A 28000-nucleotide genomic window follows, 5' to 3' on the forward strand; every position below is an offset into this window, starting at 1 on the left:
GAGGAAGGAGTTTGAACTTAAGTGCAATGGAGAGGACACACTGCCTTAATCAACTGACTTAACCTATATTTACAACGAGGATAACATGATTTGTTAACGAAGACTAATTTATAAAAAATTTTGTTTAAACACAAGTACACAATAAATTTTTTTTAACTAGTAATTTATGAAAATTATTTGCTTTTCTTAGCATGCTTTATATGAGTCATTGAATTATTGGATGATCACTTTTGTGGTGTGTTATAGTATCATGATCAAATAGATCTTCATTTCGTAATTAACCTACAAGTGAGCTTTCAAGGCTCGTTGGCGGGTAGGTATCAGTTTGGGTTCCAAGGATGGGAGAGAGATGAATTGTTTTTAATTTTAGTTTTCGTATTTCTCAGGGGCAAAAATAACAGGTCCAAGAAGAAAAAATACAAATATTTTGAAGTCTCCTCATAAAATTTATAAAAATTAAAAATTAAAAAAATACCTTTTGAAGCGCGCAGATTTCCAGTTGGAATCAAACAACTTCTATAAACGTTGAAACACAAAAGCTATTCATATTCGAAATTCAGGACAGAAAATTTAGCAAACAGGAACCGCTGGAAATCACCTTTGAGAAGCTACCACTACTTTGTAAGCAAGCATGCACAGAAATAGAAATGAATGTGGAAGACAAGTATGGGAATGGGAGGGAACAAAACTAACTTCCAAGTCTAAACTTTGAAGATTACAATGAGCATTCCATGAGAAGACACTCAGCAAGATGGAAACGAAACAGGGGGAAAAGAAGATAAACTAAAAGCAAAGAGTAACAGCAGCTCCACTAGGTCTTTCAGTACTTAAATAAGAATAATAATCTTCTTAGTTCACCCGGAACATTACCAGCTTAATCATAATCAAAACTGCCCCAGGATCAAGCAATGCCACCAAAAACCTCTATATATGATTAGCGCTCCGACCCACGGGATGGAACCCTGGATGAGGACCAACTAGATTTTGAGCCACCAAAGGTGGGGGGTCTTCGCTCATCACTGCGCCACCTATCACTTGATGGGGGTGGGCGGTCATCTGGCCTACTTGCCCTACGATCAAGATCCGGAGCAGTCTGTGCAGCGGGTTCAGTTCCCCCTCGCCGAAACCTAGGCACATATTTCCCAGGGGCTGGTGCAGCGGCGGCGGCAGCAGCAGGAGCAGCAACTGCAGGCTCAACTGGACGAGGCTCAGCAGGCCTAGGAAGCTCAGCTGGTCTTCCCAAAAGTGCTTCTTTCCGCAGCCTTTCTTTTTCTTCTAATTCCCTCTCTCTTTGCCTCTGCTTTTCAGCAATCTCATCCAGTTTTGCCCTGTACTCAGCTTCTTCTTTCCTTTTCCTTTCGGCTTCTGCATGGTTCAAAGCAGCGATGGTTGATGAACATCAGAAGACAGTAAGGGTAAGATCCATTATAAAGGAAAATTATTCAAAAAGCTCGAAAAACTAGTAGAAGAATTGCAGGAATCAGAAATAGCCATAAGCAGGGAGAACAATAATTCACTTCATGTTTTCCAAAGAAATGATAAAATCATCTCAAACGAAATTAATATCGTAATCCACACAGAGAGGATGCTCTAGTGTTCACAAAATGCTGGATAGACTAAATTTTTTGTAAGAACACATACCTTCATGCTTGCGCGCTTCCTCTTCTTCATGCAGCTTTCTTAGCCTTTCCTCTTCAGATCGCACATAGAATATTTTCTTCCTCTTTGCCTCCCTCTCATGTTTCCTGGCCTGAATCATTTGACTGATTTGTTCCTCTCTCTCTGCCGTCCGTCTGTCATATTCTGACTGCCTACGATGCAGCACCCTTTCCTGGAAGCTCATCTACCAAAGAGAAAAAAGAGTCATTGTTTCTCAGCATCTACCATAATTGTGAACGAACACATGTCATGACAACACAAGTGACCAGAAAGAGTTGTATGAACCTATTGTTTGGAAGCATTGGGATAGAAACATTTATAGTTTGATGATAGTGTTAGTGGTTCTGTGCATACATATGTTATTGCTTTCCCCAGGAATCAGAACATGCACATGTTTTAGGGCAGTGTATACACTCTAGACAGAAATCTGTGTGAAAAATGGAAACAAAAGTGTAATTTGTCTGGTCAGGTAAAACTGCAAACTCACCTTATTCTCCAACATCCGTGCTAGCCTATTCTTCTCCTTCAGATCTCCCTCATGGCGCTGTTGGCTCAGCTCAACTTCCAGCTGCAAAGCACAATAATGAATTACGGCTAGCATACAAGGCAAAGGGAATAAAATCAACACGAACTGTAAGGGGAAAGAAGGGGAAATGTAACTGTTATATATACCTGTTGATTACGTTCATGAAGCACCCTCTCTTCCACTAAACGTTGTTGATAGGCAGCTTCAATCAGCGGAGCAGACTCTTCTCTTTTTGCTCTTTCCAAGTAATCCATTGTTCTAGCAAGTTTTAGTAATTTCTTCTCCATTTCTTGCCTTTCCCTGAGCTGTTCACTCAGGGCCAACTCCATTAGAGATTGCTTAGTCACCTTTTCCTGTATAAATATAAAACTCATTAGATACTGATAAAATGGGGTCTTCCATCAAAACCATACTTAAATAAGACATCTTTCACTCACTCCTTCCAAAAGTGGCTTCTTTCCCTTCTTTCTACTGCGTGCTTCCTGAAGGAGTGCCTGTGCTTCTTCAAGTTCTCTCTCCTCTATTTCCTTTAGTATCCTTTGATTCTTCCTTTGTTCATATTCACTTGCAAGCCTCTTCTGCTCTGCTTCTTCAGTTATTTTCTGTAGTTTGAGCCTCCTAGACTCTTCCTCACGTTCCTGAAAAAGGAAAATTGAAAGCTTAGTCTAAGTTCCATCCATTTCCAGACTATTATCAATGCAACTCAAAGTATATGCAGGCATACCATTTCCAGAAGTTGACGTTCTTGTTCTTCCTTCCTTTTCTCAATGATTGATTTCCTAGCAAGAAGCCTTTTATGTTCCTTATCAACAGTATCTGCTAAAGTAGGCAGAATTTCACCTAGCTTTGATGCTCCCTTTAGAGGAGGGTACATGATAGCCCTTCCCTCATTTAAAGACTCAGCAAGATTAGTTAGGTGATCTCGAAGCCCGTCAGACTCCAAACCCTGAAAAAGTTTGCAAGAGAAGACAGTCAAATTGTGACTTGTACAACATCAAAAATTATAAATGCAGAGAATTCAAGCTCTAACTTACCAAGTTACCAAACAACATAACCCCCTTCATATGGTCAACTTTCATAGCTATAAATTTATGTTTAACAGCATCCACATAAATCTTCTCAACAACAGAAAAGTCATAAAATGGTATCATCGAAGATAAACATTCAATCTTCAGTGTGTGATACACCTGCGAAACCTGAATAGCGTAGAGGGAAGAATCATCAACTCTGTTATCAATTTAAATGAACTAAAAGGTACAACTCTGAATGAATAAGAAACCAAAAAGTCAACACACCTGCTGGAGCAACCTCAGAGTACCAAGCTTTTCAAGGGCTGGAACATATTGAGATAGTTGCACTTCTGGAACAGAAGAAGCTGAAGACAGCTTACCCCCAACTTTTGAGATTTTGGTCAACAATGGTTCCATCTTTACAGCAAGATTTAGAGGTAGAAATTCATGCTCCAGGAGATGGTAAAGATCTTTAACTTCCTGGGTTGCACAGCTCAACACACCTTTAGAGACCTGAAAACAACACCGAAATAAATAAATAAATTCCTAAGCTTCATAACAACACTTGCACATTTAGAAACATTTCAAACATGTAAAATCCAATTTGATTTATCGTCAGCAAATGCATATCCCTGAATATTACTTTATGATTTGAAAGCCTCAACAGATATAGTAGTACACATTTGCTCAAATAAAAAAGATTAAAGCATTACTGAGCAATAATAAGTAATAGCACACAAGGAAACAATATCATAGCAAGATTGATACAAAAACTTAAGGGGCATTTTTCATCATCGATCTCAGAAAAAAAAAACTCCACCCCAAAATGATTGTCACAGTTTGAAAATCACATATTACAGTAGGATTTCATATAAACTCTAAGAGGTAATGGGAAATAAAAAATTGTATTTCTTTGACCATAAAAAAGACTCATTTTGGGACAAGGTACAAACTGTGGTACACATTATGAAAAGGACAGAGCAGCACTAAGCAAGAAAGGCTAGAAATTAAGCTATTCAAATTTGAAAAGAAATCCATACATATACTTCTTCCATTACTCTATTATTAATGTTACCTAACCAGCAAATTGAAAATCTGGTCACAAAGTAAAAGAAAAGTTGTCTATTTAGAAAATTTATAATTGTTAATGTTCATCACAAGCAAAAGGATTAAAGCTCACGAATAACAGTAAATAACCATAAAACAGACCATGGCAAACTTACCAGTTCAGAGAGAAGAGATGATCTTGAAAGCTGGACACAAAACAGATTGTCAGAATGGAAAACCCATTAAAAAATGGAATCAAAAGAAAAACAATGAATAAAATGACAGTACCACATCTCCTCTGTCAAGCTTGGGTTCAAGATTAAACCCGATAAGATTAGCCATCCTCAAATTGCGCTCTTTCTCATTTTCAAATTCCAAATGTGATGCAGCACGTGTTTGATCATAGGGGGCAACTGAAAGTGCAGCCAGGACAACAGATGATGCTATCAACTGCAAATCCTTCTGGCTTAAGTTCTTGTTAAAGCTTTTTTGAAGTGTAAACAGCTTTAACCATGCATAAGCATGATTAAGGTGGCTAGCTGAAATCCAAAAAATTTCTGTTAGCTTGGCATAGTAAACCACCATCAAGGATGCTTTGGGGGTTTTCTTAACCATGCACATCAATCCATGAATATCTTCAACAGAACGAAATGCTTCCTGCAGATACCATCAGGTAAAACGTAATGTGAGAAATAGACAGAATTCAAAAGCAGATTGACAGATTTTGCAAATTTGTTGACAGAATTCACACATAAAAAATAAAAATAAAAACATCGAAAAAAAATCAGACACCTGCCACAATTCAAGTTCAGTAGCTATCTTCAGCTGCTCAAATCTTGTATCCAGATACAGCTGCAAGCTCTCAGGTGCAGATAGGTCAGGTCGGTCTCTTTGATCTCTATATTTATTCAGATTCGCTAAATGATTCCTGATGATTTCACATAACCTGCGGAACTCCGTCGTCCGCTTGTATTGCTTGCAGAACTGGAAGGCTCGATGTGCCGTCATCTAAAGATAACAGATTTCAATCAGACACCATAGTTTCTTCTATCAAATAGAATTCTTAAATATCACAATAAAGCAAATTGTAAACTTCTGTTCGACACAAACCACAAAAGTATACCATGATTAAACTCAAATATGGAATATATATCATTATTAATGATGTTGTCGATGGTCATAGCAAAAAAAAAAAAACGATTGGCAGTGTGCTGCTGGGTCCATGAGGTGGAAAACTCAAACAGACATTAATCTTTCTCTAACAGAAGTTAACTAAAACAAAACCCAGGTATACAGCAAAGCTACAAACTATCCTTCCAACTCTAAAGAGAAAGGGTCAAATAAAGGACCCTTTGCAAGACCTAGTAAGCGTTGAACAAAAAAAAAAAAAAAAAAAACAAGAGTTCATCAACTGATTGATTGAAATCCATTATTTCAGTCCTTCAAAGCAAGAACAAGGCTTTTACGCAAATTCACCTAAATCTCAACAAATTACCCAGTACCATAAACGCGCCAAAAACCATGCAAATCCTCTCAAAGGAAGTTAGAAGTAATAGAATCTTAGTGAGTTGTTTTTAATGCTAAGATCACGAAGGAAAGTATTAGAACCTTGGAGAACACTCGATAATCTACAAATGCCTTCTTTAACTACTGAGTGATTTGAAACTGCTAAAGTCTTTAGATCTTATGGATGAATATTCTTAAAGAGCAGAATTACTAAAGCAGTCAAATTAAAATTTTGTTCTGGACAAGAATTACAATACCGCATAAAGAGCCTCCAACTTTGAGTTATTACGTAAGATCTCCAGCACAGTTCTGTAGGTCTCCCACAGAAACTTGAACCAAGGAGTAACAACTTCACGATCTGATCTATCTTTTCCTTTCTCACCACTGACATAGCTCAGCATCAGATCTTCTGGCCTTTTATCTGCTTCAAGGTCATCGACATCAAGAGCTTCTTCCAAGGCTTGAGCCTGAGTACGAGCCTGCTCAGCTTTCTCAGTCGATAGATGCATGAAATGCTTGATCACCTCTTCCAAGGAAGAGACATTAACTTGTTGACATATTATGCGGTACTGAATCAAACCATCCTTGGCAAATCTACCCTTACGCAAGTCAACGCAAAGCTCTACATATTTGAACATAATCCTTTCCAGTGGTTTTTGCCATGCTCTATATCTCTTTGAGGTGATAAGATCATGAAGCGATTGTAATGCATCTTGCTTTTGCCCAACATTGATCAACTCTGCAGTGACACATTACAATTGTCAATTCAGATTCAGATAAATATGGCAATGAAGAAGGCATAAAATTGATACGCAATTAACTTGTTCAATGAATATCCCAACCACTATTGTATAAAGAAACAGAAACATGTTAACAACAAAGGGTTACAGCAACTTCAGAAACTATACAATCAAATGAGTAATAAAAACTTATTAAACTAAACAATCAGACATTCATATTTAGCTAAGAAGCCATAAATCCGCAGTGACTCACCTTCGGCTCGCTTCAATGCATTTTCCGGTTTTGCAAAATTCGACATGTTTGATTTGAAACTTCAGCTGCCCCGCACAATGCAACAGTCACCTGAACCACAAAATGTACTTGTTGTCACAATTGAAGTCGGATAACAAAACATCAAAATCCAAACAGCCATTAAACCATTAATCAAACAAATACTAAGAAAACATGGCACACGTTTAACGATTCATTCTCCCAGGATAAAAACCACCAGCACCTATGCCTCCAAAGAAAATCCAAACAGAACAAAGATGTAATTTTGCAATCGGGAAACCGATGCAGGGATACACATTAAGCATCTATCATCAAACAATGATTATAAGCTTTAATTCGACAAACCGGACGGATTTCTCGGGAAAAAGTTAAAAACTTTATCTGAATCCGAGATCTGTGAGATACATGGCGTCCAAAATTTCAACAAATTGCATAGAATTCTATTCAATTCAGCGACTCATCGTGGAATTTATATATCGGGAAAAGAGCGAACTTTCATACAGTTTATATTACGGACAGTTGTTATTACGAACAGAAGAAGGTTTCAATTGGAGTAGAAGCTCGGAGAGATAGAGAAACAGAGAGAGAAGGTACCTGAAGTGGCCGCAATGCTATGCACAGAGAGGAAGCGAGAGAGAGAAAGAAAGAGGAGATTGTTTTAGGGTTTTAGGTTTGTTGTCCAATCCGAGAAAGATTGGAGTTACTCGTTCAGTCCGATAGATTGGGCTCTAAATATGGACTAAATGAATGATGTGGCCGACTTTGATCTTAAGGGTTTTGCAGATTCGCGCTCTTATTTTGGGCCGGGCTTTGGTATGGTCCACACAATTTTTACATAGATGAGTTGGGAATGAAATCATCTGCTCCTTATATACATATAATTTTCCTGGTCTATGTTGGAAAGGAAAATATTTGCCTCCTTTTCTTAGGAATAGTAACTCATCTTTTCTATCAATCACAAATATGTGCGTAAATCTTTCCTTCTGTTTTTCTAATAAATTATTTTTTCATGTGTCAAAATGTAATTTGTATGAACCAGGAATGTTTTCATTTAAAGAAAAAGGCAACTAGCATCCTAAAAAAAAAGTGTCTTTTTAACTGCAACACTATTTACACTATAATAATAGTAAGATGTATAATTTTCTTGGTCACAATATGCGGAAGGAAAACACTAGTCTTCTCCCTCTAGGAGTAGTAATTGTAATTCCTACTTTCATGTCAATTCTAGTTGGACATGTACACATAAGTGTTTCCTTTTGTATTTCTGATTGCATGCGTGTTAAAATGTAACTTGAATAAACCAGGAATGTCTCCATGGAGAGAAAGAAACCACCCATACGCTAAAATCTGTATTAACACAAAACGAAAGTGTCTTTTAAACCGCAACACGACTTGCACTAAATTTTTATTTTTATTGATCAGGTTTGCTATTGTCCTAAAGAATAGTTAGAAGCTAGTAACAAAAATACAAGATCAAATACAATTTCAACATAATTCCATCCTAATTATTGGTACATTTTATATCATCACACTAAACTTATCTCTGCAATTCTCTAGCACTGGTTGCTTCTGTTTAAGGGGAACTATGGTACCCACACACACACAACAACTTGCAAACAATCCGGGTCTCCGCCCCAAACTGCAACATACTCGTGGAAGACTGAGTCTTGGTAGTCGTCCATGCTGCAAACCGGAACATACTCTTGGGTTTCTATATTGATGTCGAACGTGAACAGGCGGCCTTCCTGGGAAACCATAAGAAGCAGCTGATCATGGCTGCTGCCTCTCCAATATCGCGACGGTGTCGGGACATCTTCCAACGCTGTAAAGGCAAATAGCTTCGTCCAACCGCCGCCGTCATCCATCAACCATAATCCCATCGATCCATCATGAATGGATGCATAAAGAGCAACGGATTCGTCCCACACAACAAGCTGACTATCTGGAGTATAGCCCGAGTCATATATGATGTCGGGAAACAATATAGGAACTCCTTCAGTTGCTCATTTCCCGCCCAATAACAAAATCCCTTGTAGTACAACATCTGTAAACAACCAGGCAAAATGTAGGTGGTTTCGGTTTCTAAAGTGTCCGTGTTGATTTCTCTCCAAGAATCGGTAGATAGAATGTAGAGTTATATTGTGGGAGGATTGCAAAGGAGGTGTTCATCATTGCCGTCGTTGTCGTCGCCCTCACCGTTTTCAGTAATGTTAACAACTTTGAAATCCCTGGTTTTCGGGTCGCTTCCGAATCCCAAAGCACCAACACCTGGGTCAGGGGAAGCACACCTTTTGAATTCCCTGGTCGCCGGGTTGCATAAAACCATGTTGTTGTCGGAATCGGCTAGACAAATGATCCAGTCAGCATGCCCATGAAGGGTCGCAGATTTCAAATCCTCAAACCCAAAACATTGTTCCCTAGCTATGTCTTCGGCGACAAAACTATGAATCTTGTTTTGCTCATTCTCATCAGCAGCATCTTCGCCAGCATTGCCGTAGCTGTTACTAACCAATGTGAGGAGAGTTTCCCTGTCGTCGGTTTCGGTGTTCTTGAGGACCGAGCGCTTGAAAAAAAGACTGCTGGAGGTACGCGTGGAATTGGAGAGGTGTGTGGTTATGGAATGGGGGTTGTTGATCACGTTTTACCAGGATTTATGGTCGCATTTGAATCGAACCAGAGATTTTGGCGGCAGTCTTGAGAGAATATTCAATGCCGTATCTTCTGGCAGATTGCAAAGCTCTGTCATTTCTGCTTCAATGGTACTTTCTCTGTTTTTCTCCTTTCTCTGTTTTTCTTCTGTTTCTTTTGTATTTATTTGTATCTACAGATCAAATTAGACAACACACAGACGCAGACATTTTCATAAGAAAATGCTTTAAAGTTTCGAACTTTATGTGAACCCAAAGATCAATGATGCAAAAAGGCGTACAGATTTGATGGGTTGTGCAATGCAATATGGATTACAGCTATTCATATCACAGAGAGAGAGAGAGAGGAAAAAAAGAGAAAGTAGCTGAAGGCAGAAGTGGTCGCAATGTGATTGATGGACGAGAGGGAGGGAGATCCGGGAGCGAGAGAGACGGTTTTCAGGTTTGTACTGTCCAATAGGAGACTCGAGATTGTTTTCCAAATAAAAATGCCACTTCTTTTTTTGCCCCCTAGAATTGAAAGACACAGCTCCACGGCTCCACCCACCCACGTCTGCCAACTCTTCCCCCCACTTCTCCAATCAACTTTCTCTATTTTCTCGGGGGCTACCAACAAAGTTATATAATATTGCAATGACCACTTCGATTTGCAGATAGAAAGTTGGAAGGAAAACTCAAACTGTAGTTGTTAATATCGCAATGGACCGCAGAAATATACCACAACGCCCTCCGCTGTCATATTTTATTAGGATCACTATTCGTCAGCCAAAGATAAGGATTAAGGTCCCCAAATTGCTAGCCAAGACCATGCAAAAACGATTTGACTATGGGTGCCGCAAGAACATCGATGGAGGATATAATAAGCAGCATTGCACGAAGGAGAAGGAGAAACTCAGGAACAAACCCAGAAAGCTTCTGCCGAGGAAAATCAGTTCCCTCTTCACCTATGCATTTGGCAACATGAAGATCAAATCACCAGAGAAAAAGTCTTCCTCCAATGGCAGAAGTTTCATGAAAAGCAAAACCAAGTGCAACAGCAGAGCCAACGATGATGATACTAACCTATGTGCACCTTTTTGTTATATCAAAGGTGATAATGCTGAACGAGTTGATATTGGTGTTGCTCATGCTACTTTCAGGGTGATTGGGGAGCAAGAAAGTTCAGGTAACTTGAATTTGGTTCCATCAAAATTCATGCCAACTAATCGCTGGAAGTCGAGAATGGCAAGGTCCCTAACGAAAATGGTAAGTAGGCAGATCGATTGGGAAGATAATTCAAAGCAAGAAGATAGCAAAGCTATGGAAGAAAGAGGTGCCCAAGAGTTATGCAAGAAAAGGATTCTAATGGGAAGCAAGTGCAGACCACTGAGTTTATCTGGCACCCTTCAGTATGATGAAAATGGCATTTTGATAACTGAGATCATGCCATGATATTGGTATTTGTACCCTTCATGATTCTGTTTTCTTTTCAATTTACTCGTGTTATTTATTTTTATTTTTTTATGTTCAAGACCCGTGTTCTTGTTAGATGTAAAGATTTTGCATGTTTCTTCTTATAAAAGTATTTAGCTCTTGTTATATTGTTAATGCTTTCACAAATGCACGGCATTTGTTTTGGTCCATACCAATGCTGTACACAAAACCAAGAGTTATACTTTATCCTGAAAAATGACTGCCTGAACAGTCAGTAAAAATGATCTTTATATGAACTCAAGTAATGGATGTACAGGAGATACTGAAAGCACTAGCTGTAAAAGGTTCAGAAATCCAAAGACGGTTGAAATACATTCACATTAACATGAACTAGTCAACCAACATTATCACATCTTCAGAGGTTTCAATCCAAGAGATGCACGGAGCCTGTTCACTTCAGCAATATCTGGATCTGGATGGTCTGTCCCATCAGTCTTCTTCTCCTTCTTTTCTTTCTTCTTCTTTGACTCCTCACAAGTGCCATGCTCATCATGCCCATCCTGTCTCCTGGGACTCATGCTGCTGCGGCCATGTCTTTTGCGATTATCCTGACCCTCATGATCCCTACTCCGACTTCTGCTCCTTGAATAGCTCCTCCTCCTGCCACAATCCCTCTTTTGCCTATCCCGCTCCCTATCGTGACCATGATCCTTGTCATCTCTTAGTCGATAACAGTCACGATCCCTATCTCTTTCTCGTCCATGTCCGTGTTCCCTGTCATAGTCTCTATTCCTATCATAGTCTCTGTCATAATCGTGGTCCCTGTTTTATGGGAGTAAATAAGGAAACAGAAATGGCAGTGTTAGCTTCAAGATGACAGTTTCAATCCTTTGTAACAAACAGTAACTATATGGTAGAATTCGACATTTACAAATGAAATCAACCACAGGGCTTCCCAGAAAAAGAACCAAAGGCATTCAATTAACCAACTTTGCGGAATTAACTCCAAATGCAAAATAAGAAAAGACACAACTGACCAGGGAACCATATTTACACTGCAGGAAAAATGTATGATCCATCATACTTCTCACTGCACACTGTCAGTGCAGAGAAACCTGGAGGGATATCACTATAGGAAGCCATTATATAACACCTATGGCTTAAAATTCAATGGTAGAAACTTCAATGACATATGAATGTACTAGTCTGAATTTGAATAGTCAGACAACAGCTTCCACTTTAAAAGTCATTATTTTTATGACGTAAAAGTCTAATAAATTTCCCACAACAGCTACAAGACTGGTTCATCCAAAGACAGGCAGAACCCAAATGAAAATCCGTTGAGATAACTTGAATGGATTTCGTGTTTACCCAGACACTCATTTATAAAAGGAAAAAAAATCAGTTTAGACTTGCTTTATTTTCTTTTCTTTTGCCTCTCATTCTATTACTCCATGCTCTCAGCTTGATTTTCAACAAAATTTTACTTCCCCCACACCCCAAAAAGAAAAAAGAGAGAAGAGAACATTCAGTTTAGTTCAGAAATCACCTGAAGATCCAAAATATCTCCACTCACACACAATAACACAAAGAATAAGAACCCAACCAATCTAATTCCCAGAGCTATTAACCAAGCCTTCATCCCAACCGACCAACACACACACACACACACACACACACACACACACACACACACAATCCAGTTATTTGTCAGAATTAATATATGGTAAACATAAAAAATTTGTATAAAAGAAAATTGTTCATTCTCAGTCAATTATCATGATTCAAGGAGTCTGTACTGTACCTTACTATGTTAAAAAAATATACAAAAATATTACAAAGAAACATCAGTCAGTGACCAACATAAACATTACTTCCATGTCTAAAAAACAAATCACATGCTACAAACAAACAGAGAAACGAACCTGTATGTGTGACTGTCGCGTCTTCTACCCCTGTCCCTTTCCCTTACAGGGCTTCGGCCACGATAATAATCCCTACCATGGACTTCATCATCCACTCCATCAAGTTGATCGTTCTCCTCTTTCTCTCCCTTCTCCTCAAAGTCCTCCTCCAATGCACTTTTCCTGCGTTCCAATGAACCAGTTGCTTCCAGAGTCCATCTGTGTGAATATAGAAAGAAATTACATACATAAACCTAAAATTGTAGAAGTTAAATTGGACCTCATGGAAACCTAGAACAGGGGAGAGATACAAGGGGCCAAGATGCATTCCAAACGTAAAGAAGGGTGAGGATATTCAACTATGTCTATAGTAAAAACAAAAAACAAAAGTCACCATGATAAAATCAACTAGGAAATTTTTATTCCAATAAACAACCACCTTTTCTTAATTCTTGGCATCGCAATGTCACATGAGTAATCTTTTGTCAGAAGTTCATCAATAACCTCATCCACATGCGTCAAGGCATAATCTGATACAATTAGAGCAAGAAATAATTAGCATTCTCATTAAAATCCAATAGTAAGTATGTTAATCAATGCAAACTTCAGAGATGATCATAACTTACTCCCGTCAGCCAAATTTCTCCTCAACTTCCGATAGTCATTGTACAGAGGCTCTAGGTACTGGTACACATCAGTCTCGGTGCCCGTAAGACGCAAATAAAATGCACCAAGTATCCAGACATATTTGAAATGCACATAATAAATGTTAACTTTTGGAAAGATACTATAAGAAAAAATGCTCCATGTCCACATGAAATGTGAAAAATATATATATATTCAGCATTAAGAATCATAAAGCTACTTCAACAAGAACATAACAAAAACAATCTCCACCCTACCAAACCAACTTGCACTATTATCCCAACCCTTACTGTTTCGACCTTTCTAAGCAAAAATTCAAAAACAGGAAATCACCAATTTCCTCTTCATATAACAAGACCCTATTATTTCCCGTATCCTTCCTTTACCACCACCTAACACAACAAAGAATATCAGATATATCTCCTACATTTTTCACATAAAGCAAAACAATAATATTCCTTTCATACTACCACATAGCCAAACCACCCAAAATATTTCATTCCGCATCTGAAATAATTCAACGTCTAAAACACACTTTTCGGATTAGGGTTTCTCAGCAAAAACCACAAAACTCCAAATTCCCCTTCCTTTCCCTTCAACACAAATTCTCCCAACTAACAGAGCATGCACATTGTCAATCACATAACATAAGCACGTCCAAAACCAATTACAGTTACTATCAAAAGCAATTAGTTAACTGGACAGTAAAACTCACTTGTAGTCGTCGTTTTTTATGAACTCGATAACGATCTCCTTCGCGGGCTGGATCTGAAGCATCTTCATCACGTGGCACATGAAAGGCGTGGGCTTACGGTTCCCTCCGAAGGTCCCACCGATGTGGTCGAGCTCCATGGCTTTGTCCACTAGGGTTTCGGCCGTCAACCCGAAGCACTGCTCCTTCCAGGTACGTGTTCTGGTATATCTTCGACCGTACGATATTCTCCACTAGGTTCTGCGGGTTCATCCCCCTTATGCTCTTTGCGGACGGATCTGTACGGTTCGCCATAGCCGGAAGAGGAGAGAAATTGAAATGGAAAGTGGACGAAGCGTGAGAGGGGCAAATAAACCCTAACCCTAAAATCAGAGTGTGAGATAGAGATAAATAGAGACATTGAATATAGTCTGAGGGAGTTGGACGGTGCGTTTTGGATTGAAAAGGAATTATTCCCGCCATGTCTAAAACGACGTGTCGTTTACTTTGCCTCAAAGCTATACCACTAAAACCCGTTGAGCTATAGATTAAGGGTGTTCTTGTAATTTCACATCAACTTGTTGGTTGACCGTTGAGCCTTGTAGTTTCATATGCAAGCATTTTTATGGGAAACAAGAACCAATAGATAGATAACCAAACATCATACAAAAAAACACATTCGTTTGTGAGATGACCATTTTCCTTGGCCTCTGAATTATGAGTTACAACTACTAAATGTGTCCCTAGTCTCTATCCACATATCAACCTACATCCAAACTTATCTTTTTGATAAGGGACAAATGAGCAACTGAAAACCTAAGATTCTATACTGAGAAATTACAGCTCAGGACATGTCCTAAGAACTTAAAACTATTCTCGTCTTTGTATTTGATCGTGTGTGTGGTTGCTGGTGGTCGATGACGATCCCGCTCTTCCATTAAGTGTTCCGTTCTCAACAGGCGGGGACGATCCCCACTTCCCCTCTGATTCGGTGGGCTCAATAACTTTAACAGAGCCATCGCCCAACCCGACAGCAAACTGGTTGGGTTCTTGTGGATGTACTGCAACAACAAGCGGGTACACAGCTTGGCTTCTACAATGTAGCACACGGCAGGATTAGTTAAAAAAGATCGGATCAAGAACCTTAAAAATTCATGGTAAGTTCTCCACAGCTTACCCATTCAAGACTGCTTGGGATAGGTATGCTGATGGAGCAATGCGGCATCTAAGTCTTAAGGTATCAGCATCAAACACCCCTATGTTACTGTCAGAAAAGGCAGCATATACTAGTTGACTGTTGCAGGAGTATGCTGCATAAGATATGGGTGCAGGAAGTACATCTTGTGGAAGCCACTGAGATGGAAGAACAAAATTATAGTAACAAATCTAGGATCATCCCTGGTTTAACTAAAACATCAGAGTAAACTTTCTACCTGTCGGATGCAATCCATCTTTGAGGCATCATATATGGCTAGTTGCGTGTCATGAACCACCAGCAAGCGAATTTGGTCAGAATGGAATTGCACTCGAGTGTCACCAGCAGGTGCCTTTCCAGAAGGTATATGTATTGCAACTGATTTCCTCTTCTCCCATGTATCAATGCTCCACACACAGAGCTGCAGGTTGCAGTTAAATGTATAGTTTAGATTTGGAAAAGACAACGCCAATGGGTTACTGGGCATTTTATCAAAATAACCAAATAATTTACTTACTTGAGCATCAGAACCGGACGAAACGAGTATATTAAGATTGGTTGAGAAAGCTAAACCAGTAACCCGCTTCTGGTGACCCTTCATTTTTGATCTCACCTAAAATTAACAGATAAATCATGTAAGGTCTTTAGCAATGCAACATATGGAATTCATAGTTTTGAGGCAAGAAAGAAAATAAGATTAAAGCATATGAAATGGAGATGAAACTGATAAGTAATTACCTCATCAAGTCTAACATTGTAAATGTGGATGGTAGAATCTTCCATTCCAATGGCTATGATGTTATTATCCAGAGGATGGAATGCTATGAAGGTGGATGCAGGAGGAGGTGCCATGAATGTTGTCATTACCTACAACTCAAAGAAACTCATATGGTTAACCATAAAAAAGGATCCCAATATTTTGAAAATTTTCTAGATTGTATGTCGATTTACCTTAAATGTCATCATGTTAAATAATGAGACCTTTCCACCACAAGCTGACATTACATAAGAGTCATTCTTTGAGAGTGCTATGCATGGAACTGCTTCTTCAAGGTCAACACCTGTGACATCATTAGTCATAAGAAGACCACTGTTTGGTTGCCAATGCTGTGGAACAACACTGGCAGTGGCCTTTAAACACCAACAAACTTCAGAAGATGCACTGAACTAGATGGAAAAGAGAGGAAAAACAGATGATTGAACACTTCTTCTAGGTTAGCGATTACCTTTCCACTTGGATTTTGTTCATTACGGACCCACTTCCACAGCTTCTGCACGCCATTTGACCCAAGTGCCAAAATGCCAGTACCAGAATTTGTGTATAGGAGTCGAATAACCTAAATTTAAATGCAATGGTTTAAGAATATCATGGCATATAAATGTCACAATAGAATGTGATAAGCATGAAATACTTAACACACCTTGCTGGAAGTATCTGTTGTGTCAGGCATGGTAGCTAGCCGGCACTGTGCACAATCCTGAATGTCAGTCAACTGCCAGATCTTGGATTTATCAATTGCATCATCCAGACTTCTCATTTTTTCGAAACTTCTACTCATGTGATCAATTCCAAGCTTGAAATAGAGCCAAAATAATCAAATGAATGCTATGCCACTTTACAAAGAATATTTGAAAATAAATAAAAAGAAAAAACATTTAGAAAGATCAACTGACATACAAGAATTGGTGTAGACCTAACAGGAGAGCTCCTTTCCACTTTACAATTGACCGCACTAACATTTGTAACAGACGGCGAGCCAGATGCCTATTTAGACACAAATAATACGGTCTTGAAGATGTAATGAAGAAAAAAAATTATAACAAAAACACGGCCAAATAAATGATTAAAACCTTGATAACAGTAGATTCAATGGGAGGCCTTAGTCCCTCAAAAGATGTGGTGGACTCCATAAGTTTCAGCGTTTTAACTCCAACAGCATTTGCAAGTATTTTGAATCCATTGTCTGCTGTTGTGACAGCAAGAAGATTTCCTTCTCTGTTGAATCTCAAGCGAGGTTGGCTCTGAAAAATATAATATAATGATATCATGCCCTAAATCGACATCCAGGGGAGGGGAGTTTAAGAAATAAACTAGAAATTATAACAAAATACTGACCGGAAGTCCACCCTCTGCATCTGTGCTAGTCAGAATGTTGTTATTGTCCATATCCCAAAACTTTATTTGGCTATCTTCACCCACAGCCAAAAAATGATTCTGTGTTGTGTCGAACTGCACAACCCCTGCTGATTTCTTTCTGAATCCAGAATATGTTCTCTTTATTGCTCCTTCACTTTCATTCCATTCAACTAGAAATGATTCTCCCTCTTTACTTGTTCCGCAAGAGAACAATCTGAAATGATGATAATAATAATAATAATCAATCTATAGGATAATATGAAATGATGGCACTCACATAAGTTTTGACAAGACATTTCAACTGACTCATACGTTTGTCAAAACTGCGAGATAATAACAGAAAAAGGAGTAATAAATTTTTTTACTAAATACTCAATTTGTAGAGGTCCATATTTTAAAATTTTCATACCGACTTCCATCAGCACTGTATAGCATTGTCGTACACCACTGGCCAGGAGCATCATAGTCAACTCTAGAACCCAAATTGTCGTACAGCCAGGCCTTTATTTTTCCATCAATAGCAGTTGAAAATATGAACTGAAATTTCAGAAGTACACTTCTTATTGCACATGGTGATGAGAAAAGTAGATGACAAGGAAGCAGGGTACTCAAGTCAAACATTCAAAAAAGTTTCAAAAAGAGACCCTCGGGTGATAAATCTAAGCAATTAGTTTTCAGATAAGTAAAATCCATAAAGAATGTTATCTTATTCCTATATACTTGTGTCTAAATTCTCAAAATTCAGTAAATGAGAAAACTTATATAAATTTTAAGGTAAACTTACACAAAAGCATTTGCTTCCAAACACTAATAACAAATTGATCAACAAAACAAATGCTTTCTCCATTTTGCAAACATACCTGAATGTTCTCCTTGTGATGAGGACAGACTGAATAGACGGGTGCATCATGACCTTCAAAGTTATATAGTTTTCGTCCTGTTAAATCCCATACCTGTTTCACTTCGTTTAGATAAAGTGGAAACTTTGTAATTAAATTAAATCTTGTGATGAGAATTATAATTCTACCTTTATTAGCTTATCATCTCCACAGGTCACAACACACAGTTGTTTATTTGGATGAGCAAAAGCTAAGTCATTCACAGCACCATTATGGGCGTCAACCTGCAAAAATAAAAGGGATAAAATTTGAGCAGCAGTTATAAATTTAGCTTTCTTATCAATCTGAAAAATTATCATAATATCATATCACCTCCACATGTTGGCGTAGATCATTAGATCCATGATAAGCATACAAGTGAATCAAATGTTTGGTAAATGCAACCCCTGTAGCAAGTAAAACAATAAGATATACATACAACTCTTCAAGAAATAATTTCAATCTTCAAAATGTACCTACCCACAAAGCTCCCATCAGGACTCCATGTAACACGGCTGACAGAAATCGGGGTGTCTTTGACAATTGTGGCCTGTACAAAAACTAAACTGTTAAATACGTACGTTTTAAATATCTGAAAACTATACTAAAGTATAGGCAAGACCAAAAGTGCTTCCATCACATGGCTTTAATTAACACTAGACCATAAAAATTTAATACCAAATCAAATCTTAACCCTCCAAAAAAAAAAAAGACTAAAAGATGACCTGAAATTGCAATGAACATTTTGTCATATCCCATATCTTGAATGGCTTTGAAACCAACCTCTCACGCAACAGAAGTTCCCAAAGAGTAATGTCACCATTATTAGAACCAACTGCCAGACATAAAATAAAGTTATAGAAGACTCAGAAGAGAATGGAAGAAAGCCCAGGGGCAAGGCAACCTATTTAAATAGGGCCTTATTTATAATATTACTCGAACTTTAAAAGCCAAACACAACGACAAACAATCACACCTAGCAACAATGTATGGTTAGACGGATGAAAGTCCATGCTTGTGACACTGGATCCTTGATGCAAGGTAAAAGCCACTGTTCTGGGTAGGTCGTCTGGTGACCAAGAAGCTTGCTGTCTAGATGTTGGATATATAACCTATAAGTAAAACGGTGACAAGAATGCCAACATTAGTAACAATTGCAAAGTAAACCAGTCCTAATATACTTTCAGTATCACACAGAAAAAATGCAAAAATATTCCAAACTTAGATACTAAACAAAATATTGTCTAGATTACCTCCCCAATAGATTGAGCAGGTCGCAATCGTTTCATAAGTTGTTCATGATCAGCACTCTGATAATCAACCATACCTGGGGTTGCTGGAGGTGTTCTTGGACGTTTCAAGATTGCAACTGCTTAATTGAAAAACTAGATTGTTAAAACATAGAGAAACTAAGGAAATGAGTAAATAAGCAGAGAGGGGACTTCATAACTCATAAAAACAAAACTTAAAACCCTTTTGACCATGTAATCAATTGAATAATACTAGAACGTGTAGTGTACCATTAAACCTAGAAATGCTAAGACCATCCAATTTTCCTCAGCTACGGAACTGAAACTTGAAATTATCCGAAGTATATTCCACAATATGAAACTCAAACAACAATGTACAGAAAAGTGATTTTAAAAAATGCAACTCAAGTTCTCACCTTGGTTCTGTGGAACAGGTATGGATGATGCAGTAACAACGGCTGCTTGCACAGATGAAGAGACTGAGGCATTGACCATCCAACCTGCTAAAGCATTAGCATTAGCAGTGGCTGCAGTGACCGGAAAGGGCTGTACACAGTAAAGGAAACAAGACATTTACTAGTCAACATTTAAATTTATATCTCTGACATATAATCAAGAAGGAAAATTGAATAAAGATCAAAGCTTCTATGTATAATATCATACACCATGAGCTCCAAGTGAGGGATAAGCAGCAGGTTTTGCAACTGCAGCAACAGGAAGAGTGACGGGTGTAGTAGTATGAGGACCATTGGGAGGTGCACACGTATGATCTGTGAACAAAGTCTTGATGTCGGGGTTTGGTCTTGGATTCTTGCATAACTGGTGCTGCCAGTTCAAACTACAAAGAAGTATCAGATATCAGACAATGATTGGCTTAGCACAATAATCTGAACCAATATGCTAACTTTAGAATAAGAAAATGTTAAAAGAACTCCACTAGCCCTCCTACCCTTACCCGGGCTGAGGACTGATATATGACACAAAAGAAGCACAATAGCCTCCACTAGCTTATAATTTTTTCCCTTTTGGGAAGAAGAGAAAGGAAACAAGAAAACACAAATGTTAATGATTGCGTACAAGTTTCAAAATAAAACCAGCTTCAGTCATTCATTTGTCCTTCATTAATGTGCACACAAGTGGTAGAAGCACCCTATGCTTGAATGAATGCAACCAATTAACATATAATGGATAAAGAAGGCGTTTATTTGAAAATTGAAATGCTGAAGTACAAGCAAGGGAGTCAAGCTTAGCTAATTTATTGAGGTAGGGAAGTGAGGCAAAAATATTTACTTCAAATTTAAAATTCAAAAAAGAATATCAAATGGGGAATTATTTTTTTAAAAATCATTGCAGCACTCAACTAATGTCTAGAACACCTGCACATGAAAACCTATGAGGGGAAAAGGAATTGGGAACCCAGCGTTGTCCATCCAAAAGAATATCACTCTCACCTTTGATTGATCAGAGTCCTCAGTCTTGATGCCTTCAGAGTGGGAAAAACAAGCTTATCACGAAAGAGGGGATTTGCTTCTATAAGTTTCTTAAGCTCTATCAACATTATGCTGCGAGCTGTTTTGGTGTCACCGTACTTGGAAAGCTGTTCATTTTCCCTGGTAGTTATTTCCAAAAAAAAAAAAAAAAAAAGACTAGTTACCTACAATTACCATATATTAGGGTTATAAAGTGATAAAAACACAAGCAATCCCACAGAGCTGTTCATTTTCTTTTTCCTTTTTTTTTTTCTGATCAATTACGATATCTGGCAGGGTAATTTGAACTTCATTGTCATAATACACATTGCCTCTCCTTTAAAGTATGATTCCAACAACATGATGGCCCACTTGGTTGACCAAAAAATGTGGAAGAGGTAAAATAACTCACTCCTCGATTCATTTTTGTCTTACATGCTGCTTTGGCTTTGTAGTAATAAAATCCTACATCCATCAAGCCAAGCTTTAACCAGTCTTGGTTGGGCAATTGTTTGTTCTCTAAGGTTCCAAGCAATGAAAACTTTTCTTTTTTTATAAGTACGAATTTTATTGAACGGATCAACAAATATCAAGGGGACCTCATCCAAGTACTCACCCCTTTTCCCTAATTTTCATCATCAGTTAACCAGGCCATAGGAGGAAGCATTTGTCAACGTAGACCTTGCTACTAGATCAATACCCTCTTTATTTACATGCAAGAAATTACCTGAAATTTCCAAGAGTGAGAAGCTGCGTGATTTCTTTGTAAAGTTCTTCATTAAATGTGGAGAACACTTTCAAATCATTAACTAAGATTTCAACAGCCTTCGGCTTGTCTTGCCTATAACATAATAAACACAAAAGGACAGAATATAAGATTATACTCTTGCCCAATAAACTCAAAATGGTTTTTTAAAGAAAAATAAAAGCCCTAAACAGAAAAAGTAGATTCAAGTATTACCGATCAAGTGCTTCAAGATATTTTTGCTTCCTTATTTCAAAAAATATCTTCATTGAGTATCTGTTGTCATCCACTTTTGTAAATCCTGATAAGTACTTCTCTACATCATCCCATTCTCCAGCCAGAACTTTCTCTTCAAAGTACTTTGTGTTGAAAAAGAACCCTGATTCTTTCTCAAGCCTACAACATATAGGTTGAAATTAAAATAATTTCAAGATAGAAGAATTTGGAATGTAAGAAAGAAAATAAAATGTTGAAACAGGATTTCCAAATTGAGAAAAGAAAATTAATTGCACACACAGAAATTATATTGGTACTTTTGTTAAACACGAGTTTTTTCTCATTATCATTATTTTTTTTTCCATTACATCTTGCTATCATAATATATCCCAATTTAAACAAAAAAACTTGCTTGACCAAACCTTATTAAACCAAATTAGATGTATTTCTCTTTCACTATTAGTTGTCACATATTCATAGCTTCATCTTTCATCATTTTCTTTTTTCAATTTCTCTCATACTGCAACATCATTTATCATTCAATTAATTGCGAGAGAGACAAGGGACACATTATTGACTCTAAAACCTTAGATTATTTCATTTGTAAGCATCTATGTTTCTAGACCCCAATAAATCACCCTCATTAATCAACTAAGCTCAAATGCTACTATTTTGATCAAATTAAGTAAAATGTTCATGCTCTCTCACCTTTTTCCGGGAAAGACGCAAGCGAAAAACAGGTAAATTTACTCATAGATATTGTTCCAGTTTTCAAAGTCTTAACCCATGATCCTTATATGAACCTCAATTCAGCCTAGCGCGTCCATTTGGAGTGAAGTTATCAATTTTTTTAACAACTTAAAAAAGTTTGCTAGGATAGAAAAATTAAATCCAAATAATCACCGCTCAAGAACCAAGCATAGGCTAACTTTCATTAAAAATTAAAGTTTAAAAACAATGAAAATGAAAAGACATGAACTTTAAATAATTTAAGTCTCATAATCATCACATAAAGCCAAAATCAACACAACAACCTCCGGTTGACAAGTACATGTATATATTATGTACATGCATGTAAAAATACATACATAAATTACGCGTATACGTGTACAATTATAAATACAGAGGGTGGGAATCTTAGCTTACCTGTGTACGGACTCTTTGAACTTCTCCTCCTCCAGGAATTGGAGTATGAGAAACACCAATTCTCTGCTCAAAGACGACATTTTTCGACTCTCAATTTTCAAACCCAAACTTCCCTTTCCTTCTCCGACTGCACAAACAAACAGACACATAATTAACGTTTGAACCCAAAATCATGCAAGTTCACATACTCAGGCTCCGAATCTGAGTTCAGAGAAACCTCAAAGTGCAAGAATTCATCGGTATTTCTAAGATTTATGAAGCTCACCGTTCGAGGATTTCTAGGGTTCCAGGGAAGGACTGCGTTCAGAGAGAGAGAGAGAGAGTCGCTACCTTCGATGCATTTACAGGGGTCTTTCCTTTTCTACTGACCTATCAGTGATAAGTAAGTAGACTTATTGATAAGTACAGTTACTTATTTAGTCTGCTTATTAACTTATCATTGCGTGTGGGATGTCGCGGATTCGAAATCACATATTCAAATCTAGTGAATATTCGGTACACACGTCCAGTCGAACACCATTCGTTTGCTTTTTGTACTGTCGCTTTCGAGTTTAGGCATTCAATTTTTAAACTAATTCAAAGTTTAGAAAGTAACTGTTTGAGTCAGTCGTCAGTTTCTCGCGCTAATTGATTTTGATTGTTGGAGTTCTCCGCAAATGAGATTTGGTTTTGGATAAGGTTTTTGTTTATTGGGTGAATCATGACTGGATGCTTACCTCACACACGCGAGTTTCTTGAACTCGCTCGTACCTCGATATATACACTTGCTGTCAAACTGTTTCGGTGTCGGCACGAGTCACGACTCGTCGCGTCGTATAAAGACAAAACTCGTTGATGTTGTGTGCTATTTCTAAGGACACTCCGGAATTCTATCTGAACAACCAGAAAATGACTCATTATGTCTCTGGGCCAGGCAGCCCAACCAGATCCTCCATCTAAGAATGGGATGCTTCCCAAAACAGCCCAAGAGCCCTGTGTGAATGATCATATAACTGCAAATGGTATGCCATAAGCATTCATGTGTTGCAATATGAGTAAGTTCGTAATATCTGCAGAAACTCTGCAATTGAAATTCTGTGATAAAACCCCGAATTTTTTCATTTGAACACATCCTCTTGCACGTGAGATGTGAATGAGATAATTAAATTTAGTACTTGAATTGGGATATGTTACCTATCTTGAAAATATTTCTATATTAAGGATGTCCAAAATGCACACATGCTCATAAAAATTGTCTATTTTAGGTTATCTCTGGGAAAAATTGTCCAACTACAAAGATATTTGGTCATTTAAAATAGGAAAGAAACACAGGTAGTTAAAACTGAAGAAAAAAAAAACGTGCATAATTAAATAATTTCCAATTTACCTGATTTTTTTCATGAATAATCCTCGAAACAGAACCTACACAATTGAACGTTTCCGATCATTTGTTTACATTCCATAAGTAGGATAAGGGCATCACTGGACATACCTACCATAGGAAGCCTATGTATCTTGAAACTTAATTGGGCACACAACTATAGAAGCATCTAGCTGTTGATTGAAATCTGAACCAAGATTTTTGCTTGCCTAACTTCCTAATCAAACATCTAACCAAAATCAAACTACTACAAAGTTACATGATAAACAAGAAGGAGGAGCAAGATTTGATAAACAAGGAGAATGAGCAAGATTTCTGCAAGCTATTTTGGTGTGGCAATACTGATTGGGTGAACTTGCTGAGGGTCAGACAAAGGGGAAGAATGAAAGAAGAGGCAAATGGCTGAAATATCATCCATTGCTATTCCCCTCCTCTTGCGCTTCCATGCATGCACGGCACACTCCACCAGACGCTTAGCAGACTTTGCCCTGTCTGCTGTTGAACCTACAATCTGCACTGCTTCTTGATTTGAAACAACATCCCAAACCTACAAGTAAAAATATATATAAAAAAGTTTTAATAACAACTTTAAGTACCCTTTTTGAAATATTGCAAATTCCTGCTTTGTTTTTCAATTTAGAAAAGTTCCATTAGAAGAGTAATGTGCATACCCCATCAGTTGCCAACACAACAAATTGATCTCTGCTTGTTATATTTCTCTGTGTCACTTCAGGCACAGAAATGAGCCCAAAGCCCTTCACACAGTAATCTCCAAAGGCTCTAGACATTGCAAGTCCTGGTGTTTCCCCATCTGGCTGCCACACCCTTTGCACCCCTGGTTCATCATCTAAGCAGAACACCCGCCCTTTGCTTTGAATTATTCGCTCCGCCTCCTCTGCAAACAAAGAAATTGAAAAAAAAATGTCAAAATGTGTGACCATATGTTATTTTCTCCATTTGTGTGTTGAGAGAGAGATCATATAGATTAGAGACTCACGAGGTAAACTGGGCTTGAAATCAACAGTAAGCTGAACTGGCACTAAGCTTCCATCTTCTGAAGTGGTAGCCAAAACAGCACGAGAATCACCAACATTTGCTATAAAAATAAGTTCACCCTGCACAAACAAAAATTAGGATGTACATTCATGTTAATACTGTTCAAAATTGCACAAACTCATACAAAGCCCAAAAACAATTAGAACTAGTTTCTGAGTCAAGGCTCATTACAGCAACTAGTTTCTTCACCTAGTAAGTTAATAGCTTATTAAGAACTTAAGTAAACAACTTAGAAAATGACAAATTAGTACCTGTCTCACAATAGAGAGGGCAGTTGTTCCGCTGTAAAAGGAATCAATTCTACGATGCCGATCAAGCTCCTGATCAATAGCAGCACAAGTTTTGATATAGGAATGCTTCCATATATTAAACCGGTGACCCTTTTTATCCAATTCCAAGTCCAAATCTGGATCGAGGGAAGTTTGAGCTAGTGTCTCTTGCCAACTACACAACAAAGAGGGTGGCATTGTTTCTCTGATCCTTTTTGCCACAAAATGTCCCCATGGACCATGCCCGTCAAATATTCCACAAAACATCATGTCCTCTTGGCACCCAAATTCCTAAAACCAAAACAAACAACATTCACATACATCAATATAGAACAAACACCATGTAGCTGATCCAGAAATTTAATTTTGTCTTATATCCAATTTCCTACTAGTTCTAAATTGGCAACAAGAAAATGAGCAGCCTTTGCTTACCTCCCACACAATACAGCAGTCCTGGTTCACTCCTTTCTGGCCTCTCTTTGAGAAAACTGAAGCAAAATTGTTTGAACCATCAACATTGACAATCCCGGAAGAGCGCAGTATCATGTCATTCTTCTTCGCCTCCTTCGCCATTGCTTCAGCAGCATCTCTTGCATCAGAATTTCCACGGTTATTTTTCCCTTTCTTGATGGATAGCGACCTCACCAGTCCACTGAACATGGAGGAGAAGTGCCCCATTAGCTGTGCCTATGCTAGCAAGCTATTCAATTCCACTTTTCCAGGTCACCAAATTGTGGTTGTAGACTCAAAAAATCTGAACAATGTTGAACATTTATAAACATCACATAACAGTCATTTTGGATCTTGGAAAGAACAAGCACGAGGCCAAGAAAATGCTTGACACATTTGTTAGTTTTGAATCCCATTTTATTTAACTTTCTTCTCTGAGAACTGACAGAAGTTTAAGGCAACTTGACTTGAGTGATAGTACTGTGACTGACAAAAGGGCATGATCTGACTCAGAAAGGTAAGAATCTTTGAATTTAATATGATATACATACAAGACATTGAATGGTGAAGAGATTACAGAGAATGTTCATGCTTGCGTGGAATTCCACCGTTGGATTCAGAGTTTTTATTTTGTAAGTCCCTAAACAGTTTGAATGCTATTCTATTAATTAATAGTTTGGCCACCCAAATCCGGTAAAAGGAGGGGAGATAGGTAGGTATTTTGGTTTTGTATGTTTTCTGTAAAACTCTGGTTTTGGTATTAAAAAGAAAAAATTGAGAACATATTAATCTTTTCTAGTAACTACAGAGACTCGTCTAAACTTGGCAAAAAGTAAATCAATTCTTTCTTTCTCCTTTCCTCCATTTTCTTGGTTCTACAAAGGGCAAAAGCTCTGCTCTTTGAAACTTTTTAACCCTTTGCCCAAAAAACTTACTGCAATCTAAGAAAACCCAGATGAAAAAAAACCATTAAAGATAACCAAAACAAAAATATGTTGGGCTTCACCTTTCTTTTCCATCCCAATTTTCTCAGTTACCAAACAAAACCCACACAGGAACTTTCATAAAGGAAACGAAAAGAATTCAACTTGAACTTCTCCGCTACCGAAAAAAACAAACTTTTCTTTCATTTCTCAGCAACCAAAAAACATAAACCAACCAAAAAAACCAACCAAAGTAGACGTCAAAGTAAAACCTTGATAATCCAATCCAGCTAAGTTTGACCAGAAAATTCAGAAGCTAGAAAGCCGGAACCTCAGGCAGCAGCCGGAAAACTGGTTTCACCGATCGGAACTGGTGGCAATTCCGACGAGCCCAGCTGAGACCTTGAGGAAGTGAAGTTAGAGATCGATCAGAATCCATAACACCCTGCCTGTCTCTCCTCCCGCGTGTGTGTGTATGTGTTTGTGTTTTTGTTTGGTAATGGTGAAGATGAAGTGATATTTATCTGACGAGGAGAAGAAAACAAAGCACAGAGCTTGCCGTGCATACAAACAATAATACACAAAACACTCAAAGCAAATCACAAACTGGACGTCATGAAATGTTAAAACCCTGTGTGTGCGCCACAGTTAAAAGATGTAAACCAAAAAGGCTTTAGCTTTTTCAGCTCAAAAGGCTTTCTTTTTTATTCCTATCCTATTTATATACTCATGCATATAACTCTGTTAATTTTGACGTATTTGTTTGTGTAAATACATTGTTCACATGTGCAGTCAAGTTCGTATTGGGTCAACAATTTGTAGCTACAATATGGTGGGAATTTTTGT

General features: G+C 37.9%; 3 protein-coding genes and 2 pseudogenes across 5 annotated transcripts; all 5 read right to left on the reverse strand.

Annotated features, from left to right (window-relative positions):
- On the reverse strand, nt 633-7466 carry LOC18774433 (eukaryotic translation initiation factor 3 subunit A). The gene is made up of 14 exons (XM_007207087.2): nt 7354-7466; nt 6742-6831; nt 6006-6487; nt 5035-5250; nt 4531-4899; nt 4419-4448; nt 3481-3708; nt 3220-3381; nt 2910-3131; nt 2623-2823; nt 2332-2538; nt 2147-2227; nt 1642-1843; nt 633-1365 (listed from the first exon to the last, which is right to left on the reverse strand). The coding sequence occupies exons 2-14, from the start codon at nt 6785-6787 to the stop codon at nt 935-937; spliced, it is 2877 nt and encodes a 958-aa protein (XP_007207149.1). The 5' UTR covers nt 6788-6831; nt 7354-7466; the 3' UTR covers nt 633-934.
- On the reverse strand, nt 8343-9571 carry LOC18774062 (annotated as a pseudogene).
- On the reverse strand, nt 11063-14453 carry LOC18775449 (annotated as a pseudogene).
- Nucleotides 14681-23462, reverse strand: LOC18775545 (topless-related protein 3). 2 transcript variants are annotated; one of them, XM_007204891.2, is made up of 26 exons: nt 23362-23462; nt 23097-23223; nt 21951-22130; nt 21717-21830; nt 20972-21130; nt 20184-20358; nt 19937-20066; nt 19524-19639; nt 19247-19382; nt 18996-19105; nt 18751-18820; nt 18604-18677; nt 18420-18515; nt 18253-18345; nt 17802-17929; nt 17372-17606; nt 17107-17277; nt 16934-17020; nt 16677-16829; nt 16482-16592; nt 16207-16386; nt 15994-16122; nt 15773-15868; nt 15494-15676; nt 15238-15413; nt 14681-15153 (listed from the first exon to the last, which is right to left on the reverse strand). In XM_007204891.2, exons 2-26 carry the CDS (start codon nt 23174-23176, stop codon nt 14931-14933), a joined length of 3405 nt encoding a protein of 1134 aa, XP_007204953.1. In that variant the 5' UTR covers nt 23177-23223; nt 23362-23462; the 3' UTR covers nt 14681-14930. The 2 variants fall into 2 exon arrangements, with proteins under 2 accessions (XP_007204953.1, XP_020422128.1); XM_020566539.1 differs by having other exon boundaries at nt 19524-19642.
- LOC18771954 (probable protein phosphatase 2C 34) lies at nt 24427-27849 on the reverse strand. 2 transcript variants are annotated; one of them, XM_007205314.2, is made up of 6 exons: nt 27427-27849; nt 26214-26535; nt 25764-26072; nt 25454-25571; nt 25128-25351; nt 24427-25003 (listed from the first exon to the last, which is right to left on the reverse strand). In XM_007205314.2, exons 2-6 carry the CDS (start codon nt 26457-26459, stop codon nt 24779-24781), a joined length of 1122 nt encoding a protein of 373 aa, XP_007205376.1. In that variant the 5' UTR covers nt 26460-26535; nt 27427-27849; the 3' UTR covers nt 24427-24778. The 2 variants fall into 2 exon arrangements, with proteins under 2 accessions (XP_007205376.1, XP_020422129.1); XM_020566540.1 differs by lacking the exon at nt 27427-27849 and having other exon boundaries at nt 26214-27196.

This window comes from Prunus persica, chromosome G6 (assembly GCF_000346465.2).
Source record: "Prunus persica cultivar Lovell chromosome G6, Prunus_persica_NCBIv2, whole genome shotgun sequence".
NCBI classification, from domain to species: domain Eukaryota; kingdom Viridiplantae; phylum Streptophyta; class Magnoliopsida; order Rosales; family Rosaceae; genus Prunus; species Prunus persica.